The sequence below is a fragment of the Monomorium pharaonis genome, chromosome 8, assembly GCF_013373865.1.
Source record: "Monomorium pharaonis isolate MP-MQ-018 chromosome 8, ASM1337386v2, whole genome shotgun sequence".
NCBI classification, from domain to species: Eukaryota; Metazoa; Arthropoda; class Insecta; order Hymenoptera; family Formicidae; genus Monomorium; species Monomorium pharaonis.
The window spans coordinates 18,947,027-18,972,384 of record NC_050474.1 but is presented as its reverse complement, the minus strand read 5'-3'; the positions used below and the strand labels follow the sequence as shown (position 1 = coordinate 18,972,384).

The following is a 25,358-nucleotide window of genomic DNA, read 5'->3' as shown; positions in this document are numbered from 1 at the left end:
GCGAATACGGCGACGTGGATGAATGAACCGTCGCACACACGCACACGTTACGCGCGTACGAAGAAGCGGCACCGCGCGATTACACGGTGGCGGTGTAGGTGGTTACGAGCGAGACGAGCGGCGGGGGAGGATGTATGTACGACAGAGCTTTAAACGAGCGCGACCGAGAAGACGCGCGGGTTACGCGTCTTCTGCGTGGTCGCGGTCGGTGCACGCGTACTTTTCTTATGCGTGAATTGGAAATGCACCTCCCCCCTCCCTCCCTGCGAAAGTTTTCCTCTGGATTCTCCATCTTGACAGATGTCCTCGATAAGAGGAGAAACACGAGGCATTTCGGGTAAAATCAAATTCGATATTAATCGATTGAAGCGCGTACAAGAATTCATTTTCCATAAATTTTAAAGAGTTAATGGTTTCGTTATTAATTATTAACTGCAAAATTCAGTTATGTTAAAGCGTTAATTCAAGGTTTCATATTTATTAACTTAAGTTATTAAATTGAAATAGAAAAGCAAATTTTGGCACTTAGGCCAGTTTTGTTTAAGCAATTGAGTTTGAAGCTAGTTTTAATAATTAAGAAGGATCTCCAGTCTTTCCATATAATAAAAACTTGATTAAATTTTAAGAACAGGTTTATGATTAATAAAATAATCTAGGCGTTCTGAAATATTTTTAAGTATTTAATTCATATAACTTTTTTCTCTTTTTAAAAGATTTTCTAAAATATTTTTTAAGTGGAGAAAGTTTTAAAGTTTAAGTGTTACACTAATAAACATGCCACTTGTTAATAAAATCACGTGTCAATTCATATTGTTTATTATTATTACTATTATTATTAAAAAAATGGTAGTACTTAAAAAATTCCCATATTGAAAAGATGTATGAAAAGTTATATCTTTTCCATCTTTCTGCTGGAGAACCTTCTTAAGTTATAGTGCAATAAAGTCTGATCGCAAACATAAACTGTCTTTGAAATAAACCTTCGACATTTTCACTTTGGCCGTTTCTTATAAATATAATGGGACACTCGGCACTTACTTTGATGATTAGGAATAATAATAATACTTCAGACATTAAATTATCCTTTTTCACATATATCTTAGATTAATGATAATAAAATGTGAGTTATATATGTATGTATACATATTCATCGAGACTTTATTTTCTTGTATAAACATAACAAATCGTTGCGCTAAAATTTGTATTATTTGTATATTGTACATATATATATGTACATATGTAAGTAAATTTTTCATACAACGTCATTTTGACGGACTTTCAAACATCATTCCTTATTTTAGGTTTAGGCACTGAAAAGTACTAACAAAGCACTCAGCATTTTAGCTATTTCGCAGTTACTTTTCAAGGGACTAATTTCAATATAATATACCTGGATATACCGGCATAACATTATTTTTCATAGAAGTATCTTATATATTACATTGATATAATTGCAAAGCAAAGTAAACGATTTTTTATCTATTATTTAATTTAAAAGTAAAGATATTTAATGTAATATTATAATGAAAAAACTCAATATTTCAACGTGATATTTCACTTTCCGTGTAATGTATATACAGCTATATATGTATATATTGTATATATTATGTAATTATCTATATTACATTTATATATGGCTGTTTTCATTATAAATATGCCCTGTCAATTATTGTGTATATTTATATTTCTAATACTGTATTACCTACTCCTTTTTTCATAAATCTTCTTGATATAAAGTATTATTCATATTTATACAAATGTATTTTTCTTTCCAAGATAATTTCGTAAGACATTAAGACTAAAAATAAGCGTCTTCAAACTCTCGCCTAATTTGTTATTTAACTGTCTTGGTAAGAAAGACAGATTTAGACAATTATTTTAATTTATTCAAAATAAAATAATGTAATTGTATATAATTGTATATAAGTATATACAGAGATTTATTTTTAATTATAACTTCAGATGTTTTAGACAAAACTATATAAAAACAAAACTGTTATATGTATAGATTTTGTCATATATATAATTTTTCAAATTATCATAAATAAATAAAAAATACTCGGAGAGAGAGAAAGAGAAAGAAAGAATGCTCTTTTTCTGCTTTAACACTATAATTCAGAATTGTTTCATCTGAAGTTTTTTGAGGTAATTATATAAAAAATATTACAATTTTTATTTATTATTTAATTGATCAACATTGTGACATATATAACATATATTCATTGTGTATTTTATACAGTTAAACTAAATTTATGTATAGGCATTTTACGACTGATATGACGAAGCTTAAAAAAATACCTCACGTGATATATTCTTATTCAAAGTATAGCGTGAAACATTTGTATGTACTTAGTTACTGGCCCATATTTATTGGCATAATCGCCATTAAAATTAATTTAATTTCCATCTTTGTAATTACATATTTACGTAATTACACATGACATAAATTATATTTATATACTCAATTCAAACAAAATTAATATTGGTAAATACTGATCTTTTCTTTTTTTGCATGAAGTTAACAAATATATGCTTAATTTAATTTGTACTCTTAACATACCCTTTTTACAAAGAGATGTCGAATGGAGCTTTGTTTGAAAAGAAAAACTTACTGCGACGAAAGTGATAATCACTAATAATCTTGAATCACAATCGGTGTCGCGCATTGTAAATTAAATCAGATTTCTCATCATAGTCTTTTAAAAATCTTGTGATCTGTAATATTATAAAGGATTTAGATTTGTATAAACTTTACCGCTCAGTCTCCTACATCAGAGTCGCCGTCGCCTATGGCATAAAGAATATGGAAGGCAATTCCGAGAAGCGCAGTTCCTATAAGATCGCCCGCCGCTGTTAAATATGGTATCGCGGAACTGTCTGGGTCCATACCCCTCGTCCACATCCAAACTACCATTAATTGCGCAATATATAACAATAGGATTACCTAAAAATTTAACGAACATTTTATTTTTATTGCTTTAACGAGCAAATTTAATCTATATAATCTATTAATATTTTCTTTAAATTTTAGCCGTTAAAAGAAACAGTTCATATCATGTTAATAATATTAATTAACATGATTATAAAAGATATAAAAGATTAGAAAAAATTATATACTGTACCTGCAACATTGCAGCGATCAAATATATCATAATAAATATAGGCGTAAACGAGGTATGTCCTGCCTGAAGGTAACTAATGGTATAACTAAAGATCAAATGTCCTGGTATTACCATCATCAACAATACTCTGGCTGTTCTCGCGTGTCCTCCTATACCAAATTTTTTTTTGTTACATTCACGACAAAGTAATATTTCATATATAAGCGTTTATAACAAACTTACCTTTGGCGAAAAACGCGTGGAATGGACTAATGCAGACGTTAAGAGTTCCTTGAATACCCGTCTGATAATCTTTATGTAGGGATGTTGATATTCTACTGGCCTGAACGGCAACCAAGTTTCCTCCGACGCCATTAATTACTAATTGAAAAACTGCTATACCTTTGTAGCTCGATATGGTGTAATCCAATATCAGTCCTCCGAGACTGAAATCAACGTTATTTGTTAATACGCGCGTTCATTTCGTGAAATTCTTATCAAACGAAAAATACTTACCTGCTAATTAACATCGCGGATATCACAGGCACCCAGCCGTAATCCAATACTTCTTTAGTAAATGGATTTTTAGCTGCTATGTAACCCCAAACAGGAGTTACAAATATACAAAATGCTATTAATGTTGGGGCTACCCACGGAGCGTAACCTGAAAAAGAGTATTTGCATTGTGCTGATATTCGAATACGATAAACACAAAAAGACAAACTGATTAACCATTTATACCTATTGCGTTGTATAATAAAGAAGCGATCCAAGACAAAAGAGCTAAAGTAGTTAGGTCTCCTAAAGAAGCCGCGATTGGGGTAGCGACATTGTCAGGGTTGATATTCATTCGTCGTGATAATAGTATGACTGCGACCATCACAAGGCCCAGCAGGAAACTGGCTACGGAAGCGGTGACCAAGGCACTGGCGCACAACAGAAGTCCATGGTGAATATCAAAGTGAGCTTCCGGAATCCAGCCAAGGGCTACAGCCGCCAAAGATGCCAGTAAACCCACCACCATAGCCTGGCATTGGATTAAGGCTAAGTTTCCAACAATTAGTGTCCATTGCTGCTTTTTTGTATCCATTTGACCTAGATTAGCATGGGTCGACAATCTGGAGGCCAATGTCATCTCTAGATTTCCCTTTAAACCTAATAGTGCAGGAACTAGTATGTATACCTCAGACACCATTTGATATACCGGCCAATGCTAAAATTCAATTTTATTTATTAAATTAAATTTATTATCCTTAATTGAAATTAGTATACTAAATTCACACTAGAAAGATAGTTTCGTAATATCAAGATTAACCCTTGAGAGATAAAATTAAAAAATTTTTAGCACAGAGAAGCAAGCAGCTGTTTTATTTATTTTTTATTTCAGAATTTCTAAAAAATATGCATATAAAATTATGATACTAAGAGGATCCATTTTCGATACCTGTACCACGTCCAATAGCAAACTAGCAGCAACCATGCCAAAGCCGGCAAGTAGGAAGGGTATGAACATCTGGACAGATATAGACCAGACGCTTTCATCATCCGCATTTTCCGCCTCGTTCCTTTGATTGTCCCTTTTCCCGCTGCTAAATACAACGCTCTCGCTGTTCACCGACGGTATCAGCCGCCGTATATCATCCCTCTCGTTTTCATCGCTTTCGTCCTCGGACGAGTTGATTTCCAATTCCATACTATTGATACCGGCAATGTTTGAAATGAATAGCTCATCGCTGCCCAATCCCACCATTTTATTTGGTGCTGAGCTGCTTTTCTCTAATGGTCTGCGACGTAGCTTACTGTGCCTATAGCGATCTTCTCGTACTTTTGCATGGCTCATTCTCGTTAGTTTTTCTTTTGCGGATCACCGGTGAATACTGTGGGCAAAAGAAAAACAGAACGACTAGTTAGAACGTCTGCAGACAATTTTTTTGAAAACAATTATTTATGTTCAAAATCAATCACGCACGTTCGATATTTAATTTCTGTGAATATTATCAACAGATATGAAGAATTAGAAGTAATTTAAAATTGATAAAAAAGCTTTATTGATAATAAAAGACATTTGATTAATTTTATGTATAAGGAAAATATTATGATACATATGTATCACTTCTCATAGTGTATTTTTATGGCTTAATATTAACAAAAATTTAATAAAAATTTCAAATTAAGATTTATAGATAAAAGTTGATAGAAAGATTATTGAAATTTTGCGAGTTAAGAATAATTAATATTGCAAGCGGAATGACAGATTCGCGCGATGGAATCATTATCTCATATCAATAAATGGAATTTATAAAAAGGTTTCTCATTACGACACTGATACTCTGTTTATCTAAGGTCGGTGACGACTCGGGACGTAACTAGAGCCACGTAAGCGACAGACACGTTTCGTCGAGTCTGTTCTAGCTTGTTTTTAGAATTGGATCTAATTTAGATATGCCGGTTTCGCACAAGTCTCTGATTCTCTTATCTTTCTTTTTACTCCACCGAGTTCTGCACACCACGTATGGCGATTTAATGTTATTGCTACGACTCCGAAATAATCCTGCGTTTATAATGTAATTTATGTAGAAAGTCACGGTAACAAGTCAAATTACCTTTTTAGTACAATTATTATATAAGTAATAACTAAATTACTGTAAATTTTTATAATTACTAAATTACTAAATGTACAATTTTTATAAATATACTTTGTAAGTTACTTTGTCCATCGATAAGAAAACAATAATAAATAATGAATATTAGACTAAGTTAATCTATTAGAAGAATATTCAAAAATTGCTCTTGGTTCTTCAAGAATCTTGATTAATAACTTCTCAATGTCATTAAATTAAATAATAATTATATAAAAGTAACAGAATAATTTGAAAAAAATAATATTAAAAAATTGTAAAATAAAATCATTAATTTTATTTATACAAAACATCTTTTATTATGTGAGATACTTATTATACATAACAAGATTTTGCATATGTTCATAGTATTTTCATACTCGGATAGTTTCAGAAAAAATTTTATTTTATCCAAATCATATATGAAAAATAACAAAATAATTTAGAAAAAATAATATTAAAATATTTATAAAAATTTGGTAGAAAAACATAAAGTTAGTAATTTTATTTTATATAGGCTGGTAATCATTTATTATGCAAGATGTACTTATTACACATAACATCATCAAGGTTTCGCATATATACACAGTATTATCTTCACGCTCAAATAGTTTCAGTCGAAATTTTATGTCATCGAGTCGACAATCATTTACATAAACAGAAATTGCATAAAGTATTTTTCTTCAATGAATTTTATTTTTTTAATGCAAATATCTTATCATACATTACGAAGAGAACAGATAACAATAAGCCACATATCAAAGAGAACACGTCACCAACAAATAACTTGCCAATAAAGAAATTCATAAAAACAGAAAATCAATGTTCAATAATCGCAATATTTTACAGAATACATTCGATTGTTTCCTCAGGAAAAAGGTTCCCACAATTTCTAATATTTAAACGGTTTTAAAGAAAACTTCATGCAGAACCAAACAGCTTTTAAACAGTATTTAAAAAGCTTCTTGTTTTCCGTTCCAAAAGTTTATTCGTACCGTGAACAATAATCAGTGCAGACCCCCAAAAAATTGCGCGACACGTAAATTAAACGCACGCGCGATTTCGCCTGAAAATTCCTGTCGCATTATCTGAATGATTCGTAGAAGCGAATTTATATGTTCCAACTCGACAGAGTGAATTTTTTTCGTACGTACGGCGATCTCCCGTGTGACAGCCCGGCCGCCATAACCTCAAAGCGCGTGCCACGTACCTCGAATACGCGACAGCTTTCCCTCGCGTGCTGGTCCATCGGCCGATCATAAGCGCGGCTTCCGCGTACGATGCCCAGGATGATCACGGGTTCCTCAGGAAGAAGACACGAAGGATCCCTTCGTCAAGCTCGTCACCATATGATCCCATATGATCCCGATCCACCGACCACCACCGACCACCACACCGCGAAGAACGCGGAGTGTGTGTCATGCGTGTGTACCACGTAAACGTAACTGCCAGTAACTGCACGAGTGCACGTGCAACCGCACCGCAAGTGCAACTCTCGCGCCGCGTCGAGTCGCACGAGATTCTCGATACTATCGAACAATCGAACGGCCGGTGCTTGCGATTCTCGAACGACGCGGCAGTCCGAGTCGTCTCGCGTCGCGGTTGCTTCCGTAATACGTTTTTTTCGCGACTTTCTGCGTAGAAATCGCATCGGTTTGCCGAAACGTGAGTGTTCATCGTGAAGCGGACGTCGGGATGAACCGGAGGGTGCAGTTGGACGGAACAGCGCGAGCAATTGGAACGGATGGCGACCGATAAAAGATTCCTTGGCCCGGCTGTAGGCTAGGCAGGTGAACGAGCGACCATGACGCGTCAACAGCAAGCTGCGCGAGGTAGAGTTATCAAATAAATCATGTTTCAAACGCGATGCGATCGAGGCGAATGTTCAGGCGCTCGTGAGAGCTTTTGGGGATGCACAGTGGGAAGATTGTACGAACGAAAACAGGAATGATTTGCGATGGCGTCGATACTCACGGCGCGTATACTTCCCGCCCAAGATGTCGCCTCTCTCTCTCTCCGATTGTAAGTGTTGTATGACGTCATTTTTGCGTATTCATGACATTGAAATTTGAATCTGCTTGAAGTTTTACAGCGGTTTCGTGTCTGAATTGAAATGTTGGCCGCGGTTCAAGTCAAAGAGTTATTGGCGTCATTCCATCCTTATTGTCGATTAAACTTAAAACAAGTATAGAGTGACGTAATAGCATTTCGAGTGTGAATCGGGGACTGGTGTGTAAGAAACATATGGTCTTACTATTTCCGGTTAGCTTAACATTATCAATTCCGCAAAACTTTGAAAGTGGACAAGGAAAATAAAATACGATATTAATTTTAATTTTGTATTGGTAATTTTCAAAGCTCGCTAACAAAGTTAACTGAAGGCGAGATCCGGTCTTAAGTGAGAAAGTTATAAATAATAATTTAATGTTTTTAAAAAATTATGCGCGATTTTATGCTGTAAAACAATGCTGTTTATATTAATAGATATAATAAAATATGGGAAATATTATAAATTTTATTATACATATATCTGTTTGTTATGTGTATATACACAACATATACACACAGAATGTTTTAAATATTAAATCACTTGTACATTTTTTAAAATAAATAGAAGTAATTTTTATAAAAAATTTCAACAATTTCAATAAGTAAATTGGGTACGTTCTATTAAATGATATTTTTAATTTTTGGTTTTGAATGAAAATAAATTATCCAGGCCGGATGTTAAATTTTTTAAATGTAACATATGTGTCTTAAACATTTTTTTGGAGAATTTCTCCATTAATTTTAAAATAATCTTGAAAACAAATGTGATAAAAAAATAAATTTAAACAAAAGATTTTAATAAAAGTATTTTTAAAAAATATAAAGTTTGTGACAAAAGTTTCTTATTTTGTTATTTTTTTGCGTGTAATCCGAATTTGCAATAATAATCTGTAATGTAATAAAAAGTATGTTTTCTTTATTTTAAAAAGGGAGACAAAATAAGATAAATAGCAGGGTTGAGCAATAATTAGTTAAAAAGTTGAAAGTTAATAATAAAGTTAAAAAGTTAATAACTTTTAATTTAATTTAGTTAATTTTAAATGATTTAATTTTTAACTATAATTAGTTATTTTTGAAATGTATAAACTTTAACTTATTAACTTTTTTCCTAAATTAAACATTTTATTTGGGCGAAAGAAAAAATTATAAAATAAAAATACATTTTTTGCATGAAAACAATATTTTTTAATTGTTTCATATAATTAATATTTTAATTTACATTATAAATAAAATATTAAATATATATGATGATTAATACTGTAATTATTGTATGTTGGTAATCTGACTTAAATAAATTACATGGATTTTTAATTCAATATAAATAAAGCTTTTTAAAATTAACTTTAATTTTAACTTGAGTTAAATTAATCTTAACGTAACTTTAACCAAGTTAGGTTTTTATTTATGTAACTTTTAACTAAACTAAATTAATTTATAATACATTAACTTTAATTTAATTTAGATAAAAAAATATATTAACTTACTCAACCCTGATAAATAGATATAAATAGTCTATTACATGAGGAACGAGAAGTGAAAATTTATGTGAAAAAAAAAAAACGATAGTTTAAATTTTGCATTAATCTCACTATCTGATCTTGACGATGTTGACACAGTGATGTGATACTATCGTCATGACCAGGTGGTAGGATTAGGATGTGGCTTAAAATTTCGTATTTTTTTATTCAAACAATTTATTTAAAATTATTTGAAAAATGGAAATGTTACTAATGATAATGTAAGTGAGTTTTTTCGAGTAAGAGATCTCGAAATCTCAGGATTAAGTGTACCGATTTTAATTGGTCGCAATCGAAAGCTCGTATCAAGATTATATAATAAAATTGCCATTAGATTTTTGATTATAATTTTAGTTTCTGAGATATTTTAACGATGAAAGTGAATTTGATAGCTAAATTTCAGATAAAGCTTAGTAGCGCCGCGATATTTTGTGCAGTAAAGTTTACGTCACACGGCACAATTTGTTATGTAGTTGGCGTCGCTTGATATATAATAAGTTGTAAGAAGATTATATTAATTATTTTAAAGTAATTTAACACATTAAGAAAAAATGTGTTTAAAAAATGTGTTTGTATAAAGTATATAAAATTATGTTTATAACATTTATGTTTATTACATTTTACAACATATTGCACTTGGTGAGTGTTTTGCACTTTTTAACAATACTCAAACAAGATTTCATAAAACTTATAATAATTAAGTAGTAACATTAAGGCTGAAAATCAACTAATAAAAAATCATAAACTTACATTACAGAGATAATCAATCTATTTATCTTAACTATTTTGATTGCAGTCATTTTTTATCGCAAAAATTTTATTGTTAAATTATTAAATTAATAATTATGTTTATTTTGAATATCTTTTTTCCGTGACACGTGTCGCGAATGTCGAGGACAGAAGGATAAATTTGCATTCGTGACAATCACCTGTAGCGTTAATAATAACTTGCAGACGTAGGGCGCGCGCGCATATATATATATATATATATATATATATATTCGTATTCATAAACAGAAGTATTTACATATGTTAGATGTACTAAATGCATTATGTTTACAAATTGGGATGTTAAAGGTACTTTACCGTTTATTATTTGTCAGTCGACGTGTCGTTTGCTCGAAATATATTGCCCCGTTCCTCTCTCTTTGTCTCGAAGGAGTCAAACGTCTCTCGTGTTTGGCTTTTCGTCTTCAAATACCTTATTGCCAGTACGCGGTGCTTGAAATACCTTATGTCTAGGCGACTAGGCATAGTGCCCATCGACGTACTCGTAGCCCTGATAATACCTCGCAACGCCTTGAGCGATCGAGACGGTTGGTCTTTAGCCGGGGGAAAATCAAACCGTTAGAACGCTTGCCTAAGTTGCGAGGGAGTTTCAAAATCAATACAATTCCACAGTTATACAGTGATACTGTTATTAACACAGCGCTCTTTGCGTTTGTACATTACATGTATTTTATGTGTTGAACAGTTGTGGTTTTTGAAGAGCGAAGAATTTGTGAGGGTAAGTAGTATTTAAATTTATTAACAATTATGTCAGTTATACAATTTCGTTGATATTTATATCGTTATGCACGTAGTAATGTTAGTAACGCATGTAAAATTGCAAATGCGAATTCTCGTTTCAATAATGGTGTAATCTACAGTTGAATACGCCGTGCTAAATTGGGAGATAATTGTCTTCTCTTTTCTGTAGGTATAGAATAGGCCATTAAACGCAAGTAGAATCCGTAGCGATCGGATTAATTATTAGCGTTTGTGGATATACCCGGTTTGTTAATTAACGGTTATGTATTATCCCCGTTTGTAATATTCTCAAATAATAGTTTACACGTGCTCTGTGCAGTTATGTAACCAATCGTATTCGCGTTTGAATCACCAAAATACTCGTACGCGTAACACACCGTAGATTACGTAATTGCAATAGACCTTGAACAAACAGAATTAATTACATAAGCCATTTTCAATTGGACATCTTATTTAATGTGCAAGTTTCGAAGTTTCGATATAACGCAATGCGATTATTTACTCGCAAGTGAGTTGAAACAAATTCCATTTGTTCTATTTATTAAATAAAAATTTGTGTATTCGACGCATTCATTTTATTTCACTTGTTTTAGTCTTGACAATGGGCCGCAGAAAAAGGAATCCGAAAAGACTCATCGTCAGTCAGAAAGTTGGCGAGAATAACGTAGCTAAAAATTCGAATGACTCCGGCGGAAAAGAGGCGACGGAACGAAGAGAAGATCCCTCCTTGATTGCCGAAGCTGTGATTGACGTTTACTCGCGTTTGAAATTGCCACTCGTGCACCCGATGCAGCAGCGTCGATCGTCGGACGTAAGCGACGAGGAGGATACTGTCGAGCTGAACTTCTGGCCGCGTTTTGTCTTCGTGTCGAACCTGTGCCTAATCTGCATGGAACGCTCGAGGGTGACCTGCGAATCTTGCGGCATGGTTTCTTACTGCACCGTCAAACACATGGAGCAGGACCGGCCGAGGCATCGCGACCTGTGCAAAGTTCTCACCGAGATCTGCGCGATCGGCTTGTCGCCGCTGTCGGGACTCAGCGCGGACGATTATCGCGTCTATCGGCTGAAACTGATCGAGCTGGTGCACCGCCGCTTGGGCAGGCCTCTCCAGCTCTGGGAAAGGGAGATTCTACTTTATCCTCGCGTCTGTTGCGACTGTCGCTGCTTCTCGAGGGCTCTGAGATGCTGTTCGGCGTGCGGAATCGGCTTGTTCTGCGAGAATCACGACGGCGGGCATAGGGAGTGGTGTCGAGAGTTCCAGGTGTTTCGCAGGGTTTTGTCGATGCAGCACAAGAACGGTTACGCGGAGCCCGAGATTCCGGATACCCTCCAGGAAGGACCCCTTCGTTTACCCGGCAATTTTGATCGGTTAATAGCGCAGCTTTACGATCGCTCGACTTATTATTGCGATATGGATTCCTACACGTACTGCGGTCTCTCTCATGTAGCGTCTATTCCGTTGACGGCTCTGTATGCCATGCAGATTTCTTGCCAGAATTGGAAAACTATCGACGCTCTCGTGATTCACGTGATAGGCGCCGAGTTCCAGTACGAGTGTATAAATCTGCACGTGTGGGAGAAATTCTTTCTGCACCTTCTTCCCAATTTAAAGCGTCTCAAGTTGATGTTCGTTGGCCCGGAACTGAGTCTGCCGCCGGTGCCGTTAGACCTGTTGACTGCTGTGAAGATATGTTCGACTTGCAAATCGTTCGGTCGACGTGTAAACGTTTCGTTCCATCCGGGAAAATTCTATCACGATTTCTGTCGTTCCAAACAGTTCACAGGACCGCATCTCGTGTGTCTCTTTAACCCGGGTCTTTATCGGGAGACTGGTTTTGAAGGCAGGGACACGTGGCCAGAGACGATACGTGAATTTTGTAAAACGAAAGTTCCCGTTTGCGTGACATCTTACACGAAGCAGGAAATTCCTCGGGAGATGGTCAGGATAAAATCGATTGCCGATGTAGACACGATTTTGGAGCCGCGGAGAAATCCATTCGCTTCGATCAAACCCGATAGAAATTTTGTCAGTGACGATACGGCGCCACTTATCTATAAAAATTATTATCTCGCTATCGTTCGAGGAAAATCATAAAAGAATTTGAAAGAAATACTTTTTATTAAATTTACTATATAATTTTGCACAAATACCTTTTATACACTGAAAAAAGAATATTGTTGACTTGATAAAATTTTCCATTTAAATTAAAATTTTGTCAGTTTAAAAACTTATGCATTTATTAACTTAATTTTAATTCAAGTATTTATATAATTGATTGAAATATATAAATACTTGAATAGACAAAATTTAATTTAATTGGAAAATTTTGTCAAATTAACATTTTTTTCTCAGTGTAGAACGTTTTACATTTGTTTTTATATCTCTTTTAATTTGTAATGTTGCTTTTATTTTCTACATGCAAGTGTATGTATGTGAAAATTATAAATATTATTATGTAATTTGATGACCAAAGTTGGCAAGTTGTCAGATTTAATGTGTATTAATATATGTTTTTTGTCAGTACATCGTAGTTTTATTCAGAACTGGGTCAAATCAACACATAAAGTCTATTAAATGATTTATTGTCTTGCTTACATATATAATTACATATATAATTAATACAATTGCTATGACATAAAATTTATAAATAACAATATAACGAGGAACTTTATTTCAACTATAATCATATTGTAATTTGCATATAATTTATTAAAGCATACGTACCAGAAATTGTTTTATTAATTTATAATAAGATATATTATGATACAATGTGCTAATATGTACACAAATTTATTTTATATAAGTAACGTGTTAAAGTACATAAAAAATGTATTCCATTTTTTCTTCGAAGAATATTTCGAAAGACGATTTTCTAAATTGTAGTAATTTATTTTGCGTATCCTTGAGTACTTCGTAAAATCTCACTGTAAATTATTAAATTAAATTTTATCCACGATAATTCAACAATGATAACATTTTTATTCGAAACATGGCAATGTGTTACGATGTACGGCTATATTAATATTTTCCTATAATCATTTTGATATCCTGTAAACCTGTGTTAATATGTGGATAATGTCGTCCAAGTTTCTCCGTGTTTGAAAATAAATTCGTCATCGTTGCTGCAATAATTAAAAAAAAAATCATCGTGTTACTTCTGTTAATACAAAATTCGTGATATATAATCACAATTTTTTATTTGTTGAATTCTAAACACAATAAATAAAATTACAGGCAATAATACATAAGCGTATCCAGCATTTTTTAAAAGAGAGTTTTTATCAATTTTGTTAATATGTAAATAGCAATTTTTTGCATTAATGCAAATTATCGCTTTCTTATTTCAAAGATATTTTAGAGTTCAGAATATGTTCTTGATCTTAAATAAGAAAAATATTAGATTTTGTACATCATAACTTTTATTTTTCTTGGAGAAAGTATAAGCAACATACAGTTATTAAAAATAAAATACAATCTTTAATATTACTGTTGTTCGTATTACATAAAAATATGATTATTGTTCTAGAAAAAGACATTTCAAAAACATTCAAATAAAGGTTTTCTAAGAAATATTGTTAAATATTATTAAAAATGATGAAAAGACAAGATTGTTCAATAAAATTTACAAAATGTATAAATTATGCAACAATTTTTTTAAATAATTTAAGATAAATCTGAGTAATGCCTCTGTAAATTGACATAACAGCTATGGTCAAATGAGATTGTCACTTTCATTGATTGGTTGAATGCAAAGCGCATATTCTGTTTTCGTTTTTTGATTAAAAAATCTTATGAAAATTTTTCTTATGTATAAAACACTATCAAAGCTCTAATTAATAAAAATTCCAGAAATTATTTACATAATTATAACGGAAAGAAAATAATACTTTATACAACAAAAAATTTACTCGGAGATAAAATAAAGTTATATTTTAAAATTAAAAATGGAAAAAATAAATGAGATAAAATAAAAAATGAAAAATTTTGAAGGTTTGAATCTACCGACCTATTTTCTAGATACGCCAATGCATAATATATAATTAAAGTGTAATTACATCTATGAGAAACAATGTAAGAATTCGAGATTATACAAAACAGATCGTATATGTGTGGTATTTGTAATAAACTTATTTAGTCTATTAATTATTTATAAAGATCGCAAGTTTGCACCGCAAAAGACGTGTCTTATCACTATATTTATATTTATATTTATATCAAGATCTGCAGAGATTAGAATATTCCTTAGTAAAGGCACAAAAAAATGTTTGTTAAATAAACATTATTTGTACTTTTAAATATTATTTGTACTCTAATTATTTGAAATGTAAATTTTTCTCGCGGCGCATTATTCATTTGGCTATAAACGAAAAATGCAGTAACGTATTATTATCACAGCCGTATAAAGATCACCGTAAGGAAAGTTATCATTACCGCAAACGATACCGTGTCTTGTCCGGCTGAATTTTTCTTGGAATTCTGTGATGCCATATTGACGTCGTAAAAGTAACGATGGTAAGCGCTGTCGCAATGAGACGGCCAGTCTTTAAAGCATGCCGCATACGCCACGGCATGAGCAATGTAATTCTGCTCGAAAGTACCTCGGAACAAGTGCGAAAAGGGGCCTGCAAAACGTATTGTTATTTGTGTTATCATTTCTTAAAATTGTTATCCGCGAAAGTAAGTTAACAAGTAAAAGTGTGACTTTACGTTGACATTAATTCTTTAGTCCACAAAGTGAGATGGTTTAAAAATATTGTAAATATAAAAATAAGGCTTTTTTTATAATTCTTTACTTTCAAGAGAAAATGTTTCAAGATATTTTTCTCTTTCTTTATTTTTACAAGCGACATAGTAATAAAATTAAAAATGAAAATCGCGATAGGATAAATATATAATATAACTTTATGAAAGAGAGAATGTAATTTTTTCATGGTATAAACTGCCTTTTTCTTTTCTTTGATAAGTGTGAATATAATATCGTTAGCAGAAGTTTATTGATTGCGTTTATTACCGTGGGCATAAACCCCGACGTCTTCGCCGCCGTGAGACTCGTCTTTGAGGTATTTGCCAGCAAAGTGCCTGTAAAAGGGTTCGTTACGAGTCGGATCATCCTCGACTCTTCTCCAGGTCTCGTTGACGTTGTTGCTGTTGTTTCTTCGATGGTAGAAGAATCCCGGACCGTTAGCGTAAGAGAGTGTTTCATAGGGTACCTGGCTGGCTTTCTTGTTGGCGAAACCGAGGATATCGTTGCCTCTCTCGGGATATCCGTTTAGGGTAAACGAATGCGAGTGATCAGCCGTGACGACGATTAACGTTTCCTCCATATTTACCAGCCTTAGGGCCACTTTGATTGCCTCGTCCAGCTCATACAACTCGCGTAGCGCCAGTTGCGCCCAGTTGCCGTGGTGAGCCGTATCGATTTTACCGCTCTCGACCTGAAAGATTAAAGAACAGTTAGTAAAAGAAAAACTGTCGATATTCCAATTTTGAATTACGCGCGATAATGTAAAATCAGGACAGGACTGCTTTTGCATTATGCGTAGAATTATGCGCTCAAATGGCACGACCTCGACGTGTATCCGGGAAGATAAAGCTTAGGGATAAATAGATAAGAACGCATTAAACGAACGTCATCAACGCGTAATTTGCATAAGAATCGCATCATCGTGTATCCGTCAGGATCTTGATGTGTAGTTACGATTTCGTTTCATTAATGCCATTTTAATATTCATCGAGTGCACTCATATTACATAATGCCCGTTCTGCATAGCAGTCTGATTTACATTTGGTATAAATATTCAATGTCGTTTAGCAACGATTACACTATTATATATATATATGGAAAAGTATTATTAAACTCGCAAAAAAATTGCACAAATGTAAACATTATATATTTTTCATAGTTTTCTGGACACTAAACATGATCTCAATTGTTCAATTTCTCTGTTATGTCACACTTTGAGAAATTTTGCGATTAAAATTGCAAAAAAGATTATTTTAGTGTATTTTGTCTTACTATGATATTCAACACGTTGGAAAAGTTTTACCATAATCAAAATTTAGTGTGATGTTAACAATTTTAGTCCTTATAAGGAATTCATTATGTTAAATATATTTAAAGTAAAAATATTTAAAGTTAAAAAGATATTTATAATTAATATACCTTTATAACAATATTGGGGATTCATCAAAAAGACTATTGAAGCTAACAGTGTATTATATTGGATTTGAATGGTTTTAAAATAATTTTTTAATAATTTTTTTCCATTAAGGTGAGATCTATTACATCCAATTAGCGATTTACATAAGCCGTTTTAACAGAGAGTTCTATCGAACATTTTTAAATTGCGTTTTTCAAATCCAAATTAGAGTAATTTAATACATGAGATTATATTTAACATTCGAAACACACGGAAAAATGGTTATTTGTTCGTTATTATCGAAAAAGAATCTTTTTTTGTTAAACAATGTTACTGACCATCAATAGGAATCCATTTTTGTTTTTCTTCAACATTCTTATAGCTTGCATCGTCATGTTCGCTAGGGAGGGTACCTCGGGACTCTTCACGGCGTGGAAGGGCATGTGACCAGGCGAGAAAACACCCAGGATATGCGATGTGTCGCTTATATCGACGGACATGAGTTCTTGCATATTGCTGACGGCTCTTCCTTTAGGATGTTTCGCTTGCCACTCTTTTACTAAATTTTTACCGTCAGATCGCACACAGGAACTGGAATCACTCTCATTCATTTTCATACCCATTTGTTGTGCACCGCCACCCAAGATAACCTTTTAGAAAACATGATTATTTAAATTATAATAGCAAATTTAAATTATTTTAGATAAAAAATAGAATACTATATATATATATATATATATATATATATATATATATATAATCGTCGGTCTTAAAAAGCAATGTCATGAAGCAGGGTAAACTAATACTATAACCTAACAGTTATATTGTATTTTATGTTATAGATATTTTTATGATGATAAAGAATCGTTCTTTTTAACGATATTTTTGTAATTATTGCATTATCATGTTTTATCACATATTAATTACAATTCTAACTTGCTATTATTTGTTAGATTTAGAATTACTGTGATGTAATTTTTTTCACGAATGTAGATGTAATGCAAATGCAATAATTTACCTTAAATTGATTTCCCGGTTCATCCTCAACGAGTTGTCTCGCGATGTCTTTGCAAAGTTGTTCCTTCTTCGGTATCGCGGTATCGCACTCCCAATCTCGATGATTAACGTGCGCGTAGAGTCCCGCTGGAGTGGCGTGAGTGATGCGAGTAGTGGTAACAAATCCTGTTAATTAATCGTCCACAAATTATTCCTGAAATTTGCTTTGATCTACTGAACACTAGTGGCAATGATTGGGGAACTGAAACTTCTATAATTTTATAGATTTGGATTCTAAGTAACACGATATAATATGTTGTAATAAAATATTTCTAACATAAAATAAAAAATAAAAGATGTATTCCACATATAAAGTGGTTACTAGAGCACGTTTTATTACAATTTATAAAGATATTTTATGCTAATGTATATATAGTACGTTGACTGTATTCTGATGCTGTACGATGATTTATTCATGCAAAGTAACGTAATGAAAAAAAATGGCGACTAGCGAAGGTCAAGGTGTAACAACGGAAAATGAATGCGTGAAATACTAATTGGTGATTCATGTAAAAAGCTTCCACTATTTTGCCAAAGTAGAAATCAGTCATGGTTGACCGATTGTCCGCGACACGGTGGAAGGTTGGCACATGACCTTCTCGTTTATTGAGTATACTTTCACTGTGTATGATTTCAACTCGACTTCCACTCCGACACTTATGTTAATAAGTGAAGTCGATAACGCGTGACACGTGTTCCCTACAAGATTGATACTCATAATCGCGTGAGCACAGTATCCATATTCGAGTGCTGTTCTTCTAAAAATATCCTTAACAATCTAATGTTAGAAGTGTGTGGAAAAAATATATATATAATTTCAATTTAAATTTGATATGCGAAATAGCGTTTTTAAGCTTTTGAAAAATAATTGGTTATATGGAAATAAGAAAATAAATAATTTTATTACGCTGAAAAAAGAATTTAGCATTAAATATATATATATATATATATATATATATATATATATGTTTATATAAATTCCATATTTCTCATGAGATTAATTTTGAATTATTAATTTGTTTGTTTAATTGTAAAATAATAGCACACATTATCAAACGATCACGTGAAATTGTTATAAATATGCAAAGTAAACATTAAATTTAGTTTCATAAACTTATCATATATTATATATCTATATATATGGTTGATAAAAATTGGTAGATTTGTTATCTCAATGTTCTTCACGTAGAAAAATTCGCTTAGTCAACGACAATCATAGTTAACAAGTTTAATCGACCGACGACAATCGATGCATGAGATATCTGTTTCTTCTGATTGATTTCTACTTTTCAAGAATGTTTAAAATACTTGAATCTAAATTTGTGTCAAGGTTCGATCTTGCCGTGTTATACGAGCTATCGATTATGCGCCTTATCGAAATTAGTCGGCCGAATAAAGTTTCAGACGGTAATTAATAGCAACTCTATTGTCACTATCGAGTTCTTAATTAGCTCGAAAGTTTTTTTGCAGTGATTGCTTATAATTCAGATAAAATATTCAATCTTAAAAAACTTCCTTGAAACTGCGCCTTTATTGCTCCATAAATAATTCTAAATTAATGAAGTCAAATGGAATGAGACAACCTTGCGAAATAATTTATGTAAAGCTAAAATGGGTGTGAGCAGTATTAAATTTGTCAGAGTTAATCAGGGAAGTTTGTCAGGGAAGAAAGATATTATAGTCTTTAAAGATCAAAGCTCTCACCAGTGTCCATGCCGGATTGCTGCGCCCAATCGGCTACCGTACTGAGTTTGCTCAATCTGTTGAGTTCTTTGTCGCATTTATTATATGGGGCTCTGGCATCCAATCCAATAAGTCTATATTTAGTTTTCACACCAGAAAATATAGCGGTGGCCGTCCCCGCGGAATCCGGTACTTGTTTGTCTACATTGTAAGTCTACAAATGTGTGATAATTGTGAAATTGAAGTTTTATCTACGATATATATGAAGAGAGAAAGAGAAAGACAGAGAGAGAGAGAGAGAGAGAGAGAGAGAGAGAGAGAGAGAGAGAGAGAGAGAGAGAGAGAGAGTGCAATAACCCGAGAAAAAATCTTTATATCAAAATAAATCAAATTATATCAGAACAGATTTAATTATAAAAACCAATTGATAAAATTGGATCTGCTCTGATATAATTTGATTTATAATTTGATCCTTAATGAGGTTTTTTTTTCCAGGAAGTAAAAACTAAGACACGTTTTAGATACGTGTTCCTATTGATTTACTGGAACATTGAAAAGTAACATTTGAAAATCAAAATAATACCATCGTTATTAATGGATATTTTTGTGAAATATTTACATTTAACGCGTGATAATTTTAATAATTGATACCGAGAGCCGAGGGAATAATTTCTCGACATTTTGTCGATGTTATCGGCACATATCAAAATTTTTTTTGCATGAGATTTGATTGATTATATATTACAATTAGTATAACATTATTATTTCCGGTAGCGCATAATAAATATATCAGTTGCGTCATTTATGTAAAGATAAGTCGGCCAATTTTCACGTTTGGCGAGCAATCGGAAGATCGTGATCGGGGATTAATTGTTATGCGAGCGTCGCGTTTGTCGTATTTTCTCGTTCGAGGATAGACGCCGGCGTCCTTATCAAAGGCGCGGAATTAAGCGGCTCAACGTGACGGGATTTCCCAATATCTCGCGAGACCGTCGCGCCTACCGTCGAGATTGAAGGCGCGATCAATGCAATTTGAATGTCTACCTTGGCGAGGGCGGTGTTGGGGAACTTCTCGAATTCGAGTTGGTATTCTTCACCGCTGTGACCGTGGAGTTGACCTACATAGATTCGACCGGATGTAATGGTAGACAGGCCCATACCGTCCCCGATGAAGATGATGACGTTTTTCGCGCGATTTTCATTTTTTTGTTCCTTCAGGATCCTGTGCAGGGTCTCTTGACCGGACTTCAGCCAGTAGGACATTTCTGTTGAGAGAGCAGAATTTTGCTTCATTACCAAGGAATATTATAGCATGATGATAGCGTGATAAGACGCAATTAATTAAGTTAAAAATGAAAGTTTGAAAAATATAGTGAGATCGGGCTTGAAGAAACAATTAGAAATCTTTTAGATTGAATCTTAGTGATTCAGTGGTCTCTTAGTAATTTATTATCTAAACTAAAATGTAGTTTTATTTATAATATAAAAAAAAAGATCAAGTAAAATTTGATCAAGGACACTGTCATACTGACATTAATCATTAAGCGATATAAATTAAATTTGTCGTTTGTGCAGTGTGCACATTGATTTTCTGGAGCAAACCAACAAAAGCTATTTTATGAGATATATCTCGGCACTGATAACTCTTACAACGTATAAATAGCTTAGTGTCTGGCAGAACAATATCAATGTGTAAAAACTTCGAGTACACAGTCGATAATGATTTCGATAATAATAAATGAAAAGCGAACTTCGTACGACGGTTATTTTATCAATTTTCTATCATAAGACAAATTTTATGTAAATTTAATTTGGTTTGAATGTCAAAGCAATCTGCTGTCTTTGAGAAATCAATGAATGAATGAGGTTATTGCATTTTTGAAAATCTTTTTTATATTTATTATCCACATTTAAAATTTATGCAACGTACGTATATATGCTTATTGATATTATAATTATAAATTTTTCGGAATTGTGAAATTTTTAACTTGTATTTGTGATTTACTAAAGAATTTTAGGATAATTCGAATATGTATTAATTATTTTATAACATAACGATTAAAGCAAACCTTCATAATTCGTGGATCCTTTAGGTAGTGCTTCGGAATCTCGGAGAATCGCTACGATGCAAAGTAATAAAATGCAGCGCTTCATTGTGAACGCTTTTTTTCTGTAACATGTATAAAAAACCCATCATTATTATTTCAAGTTTTATTTTTTTGTATCGTATAATTAATGATGAATAAAAATAAAACCTTATTTCAGGCAAATTGCACACATTAATAATTCAGAGTCATTACAAGAATTACTAATAGATTTATGATCGTACATAATTGGTTTTTAGAAATTTTCTAGAATAATTAACTCTAATTTTTTTGTTGTATTACATTTGAGATTTTTTCAACATTTCGGAACGATTAAACGTTTTGAAAATAAAATATTATTGAGAAAAATATTTTATAGATTAAAGTTTTAGGGTTTAAAGGAGATATGATAGCGTTTATGGTCTCTGTTAACTGTTAATAATTGTTTAAAGGTCACATAAAAGTTATCGATATTTTATGAAATTATATAAGTTTTTTACATGATATGATTCCTTTAATCATTCTATATTATAAAAATATTAAGGTAAAATAAAAGAAATTAATAATTAAAATTTATAGAAAATATTTTATATTTTATATTGTAGCACATACTTTATGTTAAAATATGTTATATTAAAGTATAAAATAAACTATTGATTTTTTGCTAACTTTATTTTAATACTTTTATATGTAGAATGACTAGGAGGATAGTATTATATAAAAAATTTATATGATTTCTTTAAAAAGAAATCATATAATAATCTTTATGTAAACTTAAAACAGCTATCTCCAAGGTAAAACTATTAATATTAACATTTATTTTAAATCTTATAATTTTAGTTTATAAAATCTTTTCTCAATAACGGTTTTTATTTTTAAAAACTTTAATTTTTAGAACTTTAGAACACATCGTATACGAAGGACAGAGTCTATTCATTTTTTCTTTTCCTCTAGAACAAAAGACAGTACAAGAACATTAAAAATTGTAACATTTTAAAATAGCAAGTTCAGTACGTAATAGATATTTCGCCGGAAACAAAGTGATTATATCTATTCTCCATTAAAATGTCATCGCATCGTGATTGATGTTCCTACTACTGTGGACAATATTAAGAAAAATATTTACAAAAAAGTGAACATGTTACTTAAAAATTATGTTATGAAGTGTATAATTTATTCCATTTTTTACACAATTTTATAATTACATTAATTACATATATTAGAAAAATGCGCTTTATTGAGATTTACTGTTTATATTTTGCCTATAACTTATAGTTATTTCTATAGCTTCTTTTACAGAAAGTTATATATTTTTTGTACTAGTAAAAAACATAGAAAAAATAATTTTTTATATTTTTTTTCTAATCAATAGATTGACTTTTATTTTCAACTAATCGTTATAGATGTAATTAAACTTGTAATTGTTATAGATGTAATTAAAATTTGATTGAAATTTAATAAAATAAGATGTAAATTTTTACAGTGTAAAAAATATTTAAACTTTGATCCACAATAATGCGGACACTGTCAGTAATACTTTTATTCTTCTATAATCAGCATAAATCGTGGCTCATCCGAAGCAATCAGCTGTTCCTAATTTGACACGCCATTAGCTTTGCATTAAATGACCGTCATAGGTGACAAAGGGGAACTGTACTAGGAGTCAGTTACCAAGTTAATACAATTATTATAACGTCAAATGTATCCTATTTATGTCGAGGAGTTCTAGCATCCCGGATCGGTTTTATGCGAGTCTTCTTTTCCGTTTACATAAGTGTGTCCAAGTATAATAATTCGCGCATGAATCTGTTTGTATTTCTCTGTTTTGAAGCTCGACAATTATTGTATAACTCCATAGTTTCTTCGCGAAGTGCCTTTGCTATTATTTCGTTTGAAAATTGTTTGGTTACGACACGAGTATAATTATATGCTGACGACGAAATACGATTGTCTTTATCTTATATGCGATATTTTGAAATGATACAATTTAAGTGATCTGCTAATAAGTTGGAGAAGAAAGACAGAAATTATATTTTGTTATTATTTTTATATATTCGGATATTAAAGAGTAACAGTACAGGTGTGTGTGTGTGTGTGTGTGTGTGTGTGTGTGTGTGTGTGTGTGTGTGTGTGTGTGTGTGTGTAGATATGTATGTGTGTGTGCGCGCGCATACGTGTGTGCACATATGTGTGTTATCTTATCTCATTATAATTATTAAGTGATAATTATGTGCTGTGTGTATGTACAGTATCTTAAATTATTTTTTAACGATCAAGATAATTATTTTCCAATATTAATTATTACATTATGTTCGGTATTTTTCCTTTTATAATGTTCAGAATGTCTGAGAAAAATACTGTTGAGCTTTATTTAAATAGAAATAAATGCATTCATTATTTCGCTATTTTCGCAGTTTATTACCTACGTTACTACTAGGCAATTACTAGACATATTTTTATGTTACAACATAAACTTTCTTTTAGATCTTAAGACCAATTAAAAATGGTTAGCCACTACATGGCAACTAGATTAAGTTTTTTAGAAAAGCAGCGCCATCTAACACCATATTTTACATGTAGTTACTAAACCAAAACTAGATAATTAAAACTGGCTACGAATATTTAGCCAGTCACGAACTAATGACTAGCCAGAAAACTTATCTAGTCGGTATTACCTAGCTACTAGCCTCAAAATCGGACCGACTAGATTAATTTCTGCTCGGATTGTGCTCTGTTTTATAATTAGCGCCTTGTTATCTAATATCCGCTAATAATAGTTTGTAATAATTCGCTATATTCGCGGGACTGTTTCAATCAAATTCGTCAATGGATTTATTATCAATTTTTTCAAAATGTTATTTCAATACGACGTGTGATACACATTGACGATATTAACGTGTGCATATGAACGGGGTCGCTCGCCGCGACCTAGTTTCAACCTCGCTGCACCTCTTCAGCATCCAAGCTGATTGTTCGAATCTTCTCACGTGTTTGCTGAGCGCCCCGAGACGCGGCTTTAATCTTGCACGTAGCAAATGGCAAACCAAGTTACCACTCACCTTAAGTGTGAAGGGATTTGGGATACGGCGTGGCACCACGGCGGTGTCGATTCGATTGGACCTGTCGATACGTCAATTCAACGATGCCCTGGCAATGCGCGTGTTGAAGCGTGACATCCTCGGGAATGAAGCATGCGGCATAGCGAGCGGCGTCCTTTAAATCGTGTCGCGTAATCACCTCTCTCGCCACTTCTCCGATTGATCGGCTACTGATAGTACCTGTGACAAAAGCCGCACGTCTGGGCGTTTGACTTCTTTTTTTCCGGATCGCGCGACGCGGCCGGAAAGCCCGAGTTTAAAACCGATGCCGAGGATACCGAAGCATGCCCGCCAATGAGCCAACTTTGTCACTTTATATAGCGTTTTAAAGGCCGTGGCGGCACGAGGTAGCGAAGCGTGCAAGGGATACTCGGATTCTGCGTGAGGAAAGGAAGAGGAGAGATAGAGACAGAAGCAGAGAGAGAGAGAGAGAGAGAGAGAGAGAGAGAGAGAGAGAGAGAGAGAGAGAGAGAGAGAG

At 32.7% G+C, this 25,358-nt stretch overlaps 3 protein-coding genes and 1 long non-coding RNA gene across 8 annotated transcripts in view; 2 read left to right on the top strand and 2 right to left on the bottom strand.

Annotated features, from left to right (window-relative positions):
* Positions 1 to 1,134: 1,134 nt before the first annotated feature.
* On the bottom strand, positions 1,135 to 10,460 carry LOC105832289 (solute carrier family 41 member 1). Of its 3 annotated transcripts, none has more exons than XM_012673108.3 (7): positions 10,372 to 10,460; positions 4,546 to 4,978; positions 3,843 to 4,314; positions 3,618 to 3,765; positions 3,345 to 3,547; positions 3,123 to 3,271; positions 2,759 to 2,944 (listed from the first exon to the last, which is right to left on the bottom strand). In XM_012673108.3, the coding sequence occupies exons 2-7, from the start codon at positions 4,939 to 4,941 to the stop codon at positions 2,759 to 2,761; spliced, it is 1,554 nt and encodes a 517-aa protein (XP_012528562.2). In that variant the 5' UTR covers positions 4,942 to 4,978; positions 10,372 to 10,460. The 3 variants fall into 3 exon arrangements, with proteins under 3 accessions (XP_028045785.2, XP_012528562.2, XP_012528561.2); XM_012673107.3 differs by lacking the exon at positions 10,372 to 10,460 and adding an exon at positions 6,930 to 7,105; XM_028189984.2 differs by lacking the exon at positions 10,372 to 10,460 and having other exon boundaries at positions 1,135 to 2,944; positions 4,546 to 4,941.
* Positions 7,237 to 25,358, top strand: part of LOC118644168 — a 203,069-nt gene continuing 184,947 nt past the window's right edge. The window contains exon 1 of the long non-coding RNA XR_004964305.1: positions 7,237 to 7,551. This is a non-coding gene — a long non-coding RNA (uncharacterized LOC118644168). The remainder of the gene's footprint in view (positions 7,552 to 25,358) is intronic.
* On the top strand, positions 10,596 to 12,983 carry LOC105832290. Its single transcript, XM_012673109.3, has 2 exons — positions 10,596 to 10,792; positions 11,409 to 12,983. The coding sequence occupies exon 2, from the start codon at positions 11,417 to 11,419 to the stop codon at positions 12,911 to 12,913; it is 1,497 nt and encodes a 498-aa protein (XP_012528563.2). The 5' UTR covers positions 10,596 to 10,792; positions 11,409 to 11,416; the 3' UTR covers positions 12,914 to 12,983.
* On the bottom strand, positions 13,381 to 25,235 carry LOC105832288 (alkaline phosphatase 4). Of its 3 annotated transcripts, none has more exons than XM_036290918.1 (9): positions 24,842 to 25,235; positions 21,768 to 21,868; positions 20,743 to 20,963; positions 19,720 to 19,912; positions 17,978 to 18,141; positions 17,298 to 17,609; positions 15,831 to 16,254; positions 15,263 to 15,441; positions 13,381 to 13,941 (listed from the first exon to the last, which is right to left on the bottom strand). In XM_036290918.1, exons 2-9 carry the CDS (start codon positions 21,850 to 21,852, stop codon positions 13,933 to 13,935), a joined length of 1,587 nt encoding a protein of 528 aa, XP_036146811.1. In that variant the 5' UTR covers positions 21,853 to 21,868; positions 24,842 to 25,235; the 3' UTR covers positions 13,381 to 13,932. The 3 variants fall into 3 exon arrangements, with proteins under 3 accessions (XP_036146811.1, XP_036146810.1, XP_036146809.1); XM_036290917.1 differs by having other exon boundaries at positions 15,251 to 15,441; positions 24,842 to 25,234; XM_036290916.1 differs by having other exon boundaries at positions 13,382 to 15,441.

Bases quoted from the DNA above. Each gene is read 5' to 3' on its own strand.
- LOC105832289 (XM_012673108.3), bottom strand. From the start codon at position 4,941: ATGAGCCATGCAAAAGTACGAGAAGATCGCTATAGGCACAGTAAGCTA. The intron at 4,315-4,545 runs GTATCGAAAATG...ATTGAATTTTAG, and splicing joins TGCTATTGGACGTGGTACAG to CATTGGCCGGTATATCAAAT. The intron at 3,272-3,344 runs GTAAGTTTGTTA...AATTTGGTATAG, and splicing joins CCACGCGTTTTTCGCCAAAG to GAGGACACGCGAGAACAGCC.
- LOC105832290 (XM_012673109.3), top strand. From the start codon at position 11,417: ATGGGCCGCAGAAAAAGGAATCCGAAAAGACTCATCGTCAGTCAGAAA.
- LOC105832288 (XM_036290916.1), bottom strand. From the start codon at position 21,852: ATGAAGCGCTGCATTTTATTACTTTGCATCGTAGCGATTCTCCGAGAT. The intron at 19,913-20,742 runs GTAGACATTCAA...ACACATTTGTAG, and splicing joins CCAACACCGCCCTCGCCAAG to ACTTACAATGTAGACAAACA. The intron at 15,442-15,830 runs GTAATAAACGCA...TACGTTTTGCAG, and splicing joins CGTCGGGGTTTATGCCCACG to GCCCCTTTTCGCACTTGTTC.